The sequence below is a fragment of the Manacus vitellinus genome, unplaced genomic scaffold (genome assembly GCF_001715985.3).
Source record: "Manacus vitellinus isolate BGI_N305 unplaced genomic scaffold, ASM171598v3 scaffold_34_pilon, whole genome shotgun sequence".
Lineage (NCBI taxonomy): Eukaryota > Metazoa > Chordata > Aves > Passeriformes > Pipridae > Manacus > Manacus vitellinus.
In genome coordinates, this window is record NW_021940488.1 from 1221736 (window position 1) to 1229178 (window position 7443).

The 7443-nt window shown below is 55.5% G+C and overlaps 2 protein-coding genes across 2 annotated transcripts; both read right to left on the reverse strand.

The window, feature by feature from the left end:
- Positions 1-2930: 2930 nt before the first annotated feature.
- KCNE3 (potassium voltage-gated channel subfamily E regulatory subunit 3) lies at positions 2931-6059 on the reverse strand. The gene is made up of 3 exons (XM_018076905.1): positions 6020-6059; positions 4714-4924; positions 2931-3740 (listed from the first exon to the last, which is right to left on the reverse strand). Exons 1-3 carry the CDS (start codon positions 6057-6059, stop codon positions 3416-3418), a joined length of 576 nt encoding a protein of 191 aa, XP_017932394.1. The 3' UTR covers positions 2931-3415.
- LIPT2 (lipoyl(octanoyl) transferase 2) lies at positions 5662-7437 on the reverse strand. The gene is made up of 2 exons (XM_018076928.2): positions 7397-7437; positions 5662-6327 (listed from the first exon to the last, which is right to left on the reverse strand). The coding sequence occupies exons 1-2, from the start codon at positions 7422-7424 to the stop codon at positions 6104-6106; spliced, it is 252 nt and encodes an 83-aa protein (XP_017932417.1). The 5' UTR covers positions 7425-7437; the 3' UTR covers positions 5662-6103.
- Between the last annotated feature and the right edge of the window lie 6 nt (positions 7438-7443).

Genomic DNA, 7443 nt, shown 5'->3' on the forward strand with positions numbered 1-7443 from the left:
AAAGGGAACAGAATCTGAAAATTCCTGGGGGGTCCTCTGGAAAGGCTCTGACACAGTGCACTGGTTTCACTTCCCTGCTCTTTGCCTGCAGTGCAAGCTGGTGCTGTGAGGCTAAAGGAGAGGCTGGATGGAACCCCTTCCTCTAGTGGAGGTTCCAGGAAGGATGTTCTGGAGTCCATCTCACCTTGTTATGAATTAGTCTACAAGATGGGGCAGTTGAAGGGAGGGGGAACTGATATAAACACTTACAGACCTACAAGAAGTCATAGAACTGATGACAACTAGAGACCTTGATGATGCTGCCCCTGATGGATGGAAGAGTCAAACTCATGAATAGCGGAGATGAACACAGATATAATAGAATCATAGAACCGACCAGGTTGGAAAAGATCTCTGAAATCATCAGGTACAGCCCTTGATCCAACACCACTGTGGTTACTAGACCATGGCACTAAGTGCCACATCCAGTCTCATCTTAAAAACCTCAAGGGACGGAGAATCCACCACCTCCCTGGGCAGCCCATTCCAATGTCTGATTATTCTCTCTGTAAAACATTTTTTCCTAATATTCAACCTAAACCTCCCCTGGCACAGCTCAAGAGCATGCCCTCTTGTCCCACTGCTGGTTGCCTTGGAGAAGACACCAACCCCCACCTGGCTACAACCTCCTTTCAGGGAGTTGTAGAGAGTGATGAGGTCTCCCCTGAACCTTCTCTTCCCCAGGCTAAACAACCCCAGCTCCCTCAGCCTCTGATATTTTCCTGTAACATAGCCCTCTCCCTTTCTTACAGAAAACTTGTGAAGGGTATGGTGGGTATCCTTCTGCAAGTATAACTAGGAACTTCACGTAGTGCCTAATCTGGAGGCTGGGTTACCATGTGGCAGGGAGCTGTGCTGTGTGGTTTTACAGCAAAACCCTTGGGCACAAGACATCACCTTGGAGCGCAGGAACACGGTCGCACCTCTGGCTTTCCCCTTCTGGAACTATATAAGATGCAAAGACATTTTGGGGGGAGGCTTCAGGCAAACCTGCCCCCTGCAGTGATTCCTCTCCTAATCCAGGTGGTGGGTTTGGTTTGCTTGTGGGCTGGGGCAAAGTGGTGGCATCTGCAGGTGTCTCCACACTGCCCTCTTGGTGGGGAAGGATCTGTTGTTGCTTGTGACTCCCCTGTGCCAGAGATGTGGATTCCCCATGGGGACAAGGGCAGGCAAACAGGAGCCAAAGGTCCCGTGGAGAGAAGTTCATCTGCTCTTGCTCCAGGGGATGCCCGAGTATCCTGGGAAAGAGGAGCATGTGGCACTGGGACCCTGAGGCAGTTGCCACAAGGTGGCACTGGCCTCTTGTCACCCAGCTTGGTGGCATCCAGCCAGCAGCTCCAGGGTGGGAGAACCCCTGCCACAGGCTCTGGTCCAAATTTAACTGCAGGGATGGACAGGAGGAGCTGCCGATGGATCAGAAATCAGGTGGATAATGATCACTGCAGAAGCTGTGTCTTGCAGGAGGGATTTTCCCATTTAGAGTCTGCTGGATTAGGGAAAAGCATTCTTATGATATGCCACCCTTTCTCAGGGTTTTTCCCCTTAGATCATAGCAGAAGAAGAGACTCCAGGCTCACTAGATTCATTCCTCTCTCCCAGAAGTGGGAAAAGCAAAAAGACCAGATCACCAGGGGGGATTTGGGGTGCCACAATCACCATCCAGCACCCATCCCATCCCAGGGCCCCACATCTTGCCCCTGGCATACGAGGCTGCTCCATGGCTTTTCTCATCGGAGAAGGACAAACATCACAGAGGTGGAAGAAACCCAAGAGTGGATTGTGTGTCTCTGTCCCCACCTGGCCCAGTTCCCCTGATTTATTTGCAGATAGGTTTATTTTCCTTTCCCAGCACTACAACTGAAAGACAAACACAATAAAGCTTCTCCAGCTACTTCCTGCTTGGGCCAGGTGCCGGAGGACAGTGGTTGCACCTGGACCCCAGAAAGCTCTGCTGGCTCAGGAATCCCAGCGGGATCAGCCCCAAAGCGAGCTCCTCAAAACCCCTGCTTCAGGTTTTGTGCCCAAGCAGAGGGCATGGAAAATCAGGAATTAGTCACTGAGCTGCTGCCATATCAGTGCCTCTGGTGCCAAGGTTTCCAGCCCTTCCCCAAACATGCTCACATCTATCATTTTTCGGTTTAGGGTTTGGCGCCACTGTTTGGGCTCAGGATTGCAGCCGTGTTTAACCTTGGAATGCCGGCAGAAAGGCCCCTGTGGGCCAGCTAATCTAGCTGCAATTAAAGACATTCATTACGCCATTACGAACAGGTTAAGACCTGTGGGAGACTGGGTCACCAGTGCTGCCCCACAGCCTGTTTTGAAGGACAGGGACATTCACTGTCCTGGACACCGGCCACTCCACAGGCCAGAGCCAAACCCAGCCAGCTTAATAGCAGAGTCAAAGCCAAGGAGCCAAGCAGGACCCAAGAACATCCCTTTCCCGTCCATCACTGCGCCCTGACCCTGTGGAAAACACATTTGGGACCTGCAGTACAAAAGGCCAAAGCTACAGCTGACAGCAGGAAGGAAGCAGGAAAAACTCCAGCATCACTGTCCGGAGCTCAGAGAGACCTTTGGAGATGCATGGAGCCACACGACTCCAGCCAGGCTCGGGCCATGCTCACAGTGTGCCCACGGCTCCAGCAACACTCTCCAGACAGCAGCAGAGACAAAGCAGCTCCTTGGGTAGTAGGGCTTGCTCTATCCTGAAGGAACTTTCCCATCATAGGGGCTGTGATGCACCCAGGGATTGCCCTTGAATCCACCTTGGTAGCACACAGGCAGCAAGCTTAGCCATTCCAGCATCCCCCAGGCCCTGGCACGGAGCGGTGCCCCATGGACTGCCCCCAGCAGTGACTCTACTCAGAGAAGAAGCAAACACAACCACCCTGGAACCCGCCACCTCCTTTAATTCCCTGCCAGAAAAACAGGGCCTAGACCAGCTCAAAAATTACAGGGTTGCAGCACCAGAAAAGCCCGTGTCACACAGCTGCTAGGAGCCCATGGAGGTCAATGCTGGTTGATCCAGTAGGCATCAGAAAATGGGAAATTTTTCTCCTGGAAGATCCCTGCCAGCCTCAGCAGGTGGGAAAGGAGCTGCCTTTACCATCCCTGTCCCCATGGGGCTCAGTCAAGGTGGGTCTGCAGGACCAGGACATGCCTGTGGCTTGCATTCTGCCAGCTCCTGCCAGCCAGTAGCTGTATCCTGGTGAAGATATCCTGGTGCTGCTCACACCAGGGCTGAGCATCTCCACAGTGGGGGTTCCCAGGAGATTTGGGGCTGGCAACACTGCCACATCCCACAGACAGTGGGATGTGTAGAGCAACCTGACCCCAAACCCACTGGCTCTGTGGGGACAAGGCGTTAGGGCCAGGCTCAGATCATGGAGACCCTGTTCTTGATGTAGACATGGTATGGGTCACTGCGCTTGTCCACCTTCCGGGAGCGGGTGTAGCCCAGGATGAGGCTGCCCACCGTGACAGCGAAGAGCGTCATGACGAAGAGGATGTACATGTAGGCGTTGTCGTTCCGGCCGGGATGGCTGAGGTGGGTGTTCTGTGTAGCAGCAGCAGTGGTGGCAGAATGGTCAGCGGGGCAGAGGATGACCCCGTGCAGTGTCTGGTTTAAGGAGTTAAGCATAGCCTGCAGGCTTTGGTGCCAGGTCTCCGTCTGGTTGTTCTCTTCCATGTCCTTCTCTAGGCTGCAGGAAAGGACAGGGAGACTCATAACAGGCTGCCCTCGTGGTGGGGCAGCTCCCAGGATGTCCTGCTGGATGAGACAATGACCCCAAAAATGATCCCTGAAGCACCTCCTGTGCAACAAAAACCCTTTGCATTCCTGGCAGCCCCTCTTTAAATTTCACTCCTTCTTCAGAGGGAATAAAGCTCCCGGGGCTCTAAGGCAGCTCCCTGACCCCCTCTCGTGTGTCCTGTGAGGACAATGGGACAAAGCTGACTCAGGTGGCCAGGACAGTTGGGTTCAAAGTCTGCTTTCCCTGGGAATGTGTGGGGATGGAAGGCACACATCCTGTACCCTTACAGGGTGCAGAGCTGGCACAGCTCCCCACACACCCCTGTAGACACATATCGAGGGGTCGCTGCCCTAAACCTCCCTTCCTAGGGGTCCCAGACCCCCTCTGACCCGCCTCCCTTTTGGACATTGTGTCCCTCTGCCAGCACCCCCTGGACCTCCATATGCCCCCTCTGTGCCCTTGTGCACCTTCCCTTGCCTGGGCCAGGAAGGGACACCAGAACACAGTCCCCCACGTGTGCTGTCCTTTGGGACATGCTGGCCCTACAAAACACTGTCGCCCCCCCAGGTATCCACCCTTTTCCCTCCTGCTCCCAAGCACCAGCAGCTCTACCCCATGCACAGGCAGCTGATCCCCCCCAAAAAGGTCACCCCAAACTCAGCGTGCACCTCTCAGGATGAGACCCCAGTAGCGAAGAGGAGGAGGAAGGGGCTGAGCAACCACGACGGGCTCAGATCCGGCTGCCTTCCTGACTTAGAGAAAAGTTTGAAGCAGGAGGAGGCTGAACTTGAAAGATTTAGGGCAAGACCTGCAGTAGGATACCTGCAGATGGGATGCAGCATGGGGGGACCCACCTTAGGGAAGGTGTGGGGCCAGGAAGGGGAACGGGGGCCAGGAAGTGGGAAGGGAAGATCGCACTCACCCGGGGTGCCCTCCCTGCCTGCGCTGCTGCCAGGCTGAGCCAGACTGAGCATCGCGGGCGGTGGGAAGGGATGCGGCCGGGCTGGGAGTGCCGCCAGTCTCCTCCCCTTCCCGGGCAGAGCCACCTGCCACAGCCACCCAGCCCCGCCACGGGCCACCAGCCTGTCCCCAACCCCAAGGGTCCTTCCACGTCCCAGCCAGATACTGGGGGCCTTATGGGGCCGGGAGAGCTGGATTCTGCATTTCCCCTCTGGCACACGCTGCCGGTCACGTTTTCCTGTCCCTCCTCATCCGTCTGTCCCTGAGCCCTGACACTGGCACCAAGCCTGCCTGGGCACGTTCTTCCCTGCTCGCCATTCCCTCCCAGAGCTGAGCCTGCTCCATGAAATGGGATTTTCCTCTTTTTCCAGCCCCATTGCTCCCAGCTGCACCCTTGGTCCACCCAAAACCCTGAGGGCAGATGCAGAGAAACCCCAAGGCTTGTGAGGAAGAAAGAAGGCCCACAGCAGTGGTGAGGGGCTGTGGGTGGGGGTCAGGTCTTGTTGGAGCAGGATGTGGGGACTTTAGTCTCAGGGGGCTTTCTTATCCCTGTCGATTAAAATCAGTTTATGATGCTGTGGCTGGGACAGCAATGTCAGAAGTGCCAACATGGACCCCAACAACATCTCCTCCAGCACAGACCCAGGGGGAGCAGGTCCCCATCACCCAGCTGGGATCCTGCATGGTCCCACAGGGTCCATGACAGCCATAGTTCCTCTCCTCAGGCACCTCGACCCCTTTCCCTCCTCCTCCTGCTTTTCCCACTACATTCACATCACTCCAGTGGCCTTTTAACCACCATTTATGGCCATTTTCCACTCTCCCTGACCCCAGGGTGAGAATTTCTCTGTGTTCAAGGTGAGAAAAAGGTCATTATTCATAAAGTCTCGAGGTAAATAAACTAGAAAACGATTGGCAGCAAAAGTTCCCAGCAACTCTCTTTATATAAAATCTGCCTCTTTTTACCCATCAGCAAGGGAGGGATGCTCGACCCACCAGTTCCTGTTCCTCTGGTCCAGCTGGTGCATGAGTGTTCACCCAAATTTTGGATTTTTGCAGGGAGAGCAGCAGAAAAAAACCCACAAAAGCACCTATTTGGGTATTTCCCCAGCAAGTGACACAGGGATGGTCTCAGCGGAAGGATGGAGTCCCAGGGGCCTGGGGAGAACAGCCCCAGGGGAGGTTTGGATGTTTAAGCAGCAGCCTAAACCTCTGTGCCACCACCCAGGCAGAGTCTACAGGAAAAGGCACAAGAGCTCTTGTCTCACAACAAAGCCCCAGGTGGCTGCCACGATGTCCATCAGCCATGCCGTGGCTTTGCCAAAACACCAGGCCAAGGCACCACGACAGTCCTAATCCCCTGAAAAGTCCAAGGTGCAGTCAAACACCTCCTGGAAGGAGTCGAGGAAGGGCTCCAGGACATGGTCGACGGTGATGTGCCGCCCCAACTCGTGGCTCAGCGAGGTGACACCTTTCCCCTCCAGCCCGCAGGGGACGATGTGGTCAAACCAGGTGAGGTCAGTGCAGCAGTTCAGTGCCAGCCCATGCGAGGTGATGTGGTTGCCACAGTGCACACCTGCAGGGGCCAAAAGCACCCACCCATCAGCACCCATCACCAGGGACATCCCAGTGTGAGATATTTAGTGACTACACTGCCCAGGTCACTATAAATATCCTCCCCTCTGCATTTTGTGCTCCCCAATTCTGCCAGGGAAAAACCCTAACCTAGAGGAAGGCTCCCCAGTTTTGGAACAGATGGGGTGCATCCCCCAGCACCTCCCATTGCTGGAGTTTCCATGGGCTTGGACACAGGGCTGTGCTGCAAAGGGGGGGTCTGGCCTGCAGGACCCCAAACCCAGGTGGCAGAGCCCAGCTGGGGGTGCTGGGCTGCAGGAAGGAGTGCAGGATGTGGGGCTGTGGAGGGGGACGGGGAAGGGGGCAGGGCTGGGGACCAGGCTGCAGGCACCCAGCCATGGGTGTAAGGGCCTAATAAGTGCAGGGTGCGAGGTGGGGACGCCTTCCCTGGGCACCTGTTCCAGTGTTCTGCCACCCTCCATGGAAAGAAGGTTTTCCTCATGCTGAGGTGCTGTGTTTCAGTTTATGGTCACTGCCCCTCGTCCTGTCACTGGGCACCACTGAACAGCGCCTAGCACCATCCTCTGACACCCCTTGGAGGTATTTGTATGGACTGATGAGATCCCCTCTCAGTCTTGTCTTCTCCAAACTAACCAGGCCCAGATCCCAGAGTCTCTTTGTAAGAGAGGTGTTCCAGTCCTTCAGTCATCTTCTTGGCTTCCACTGCACCCTCTCCAGTTGCTTGTCTTTCTTGTACTGAGGAGCCCAGAACTGGACACAGATTTTTACTCCCAATATCCCAGAACTGGGCACAGAAGGTATTTCTTCCCAATATCCCATCTAACCCTGCCCTCTGGCAGTGAGAAGCCATTCTCCCTTGTCCTGTCACTCCAGGCTTTTGTCCAAAGTCCCTCTCCTGCTCTCTCGAAGCCCCTTCAGGCACTGGAAGGAGCTCTAAGCTATCCCCGGAACCTTCTCTTCTCCAGGCTGAACCCCCCCATCTCTCAGCTTGTCTGCGGAGCAGAGGTGCACACGGGCACACCCGCTCCCTGCCCCGTGTCCCCGCTCACCGATGGCACACAACTTGCTGTCGCCCATCCAGACTCCGGTGAAGGGC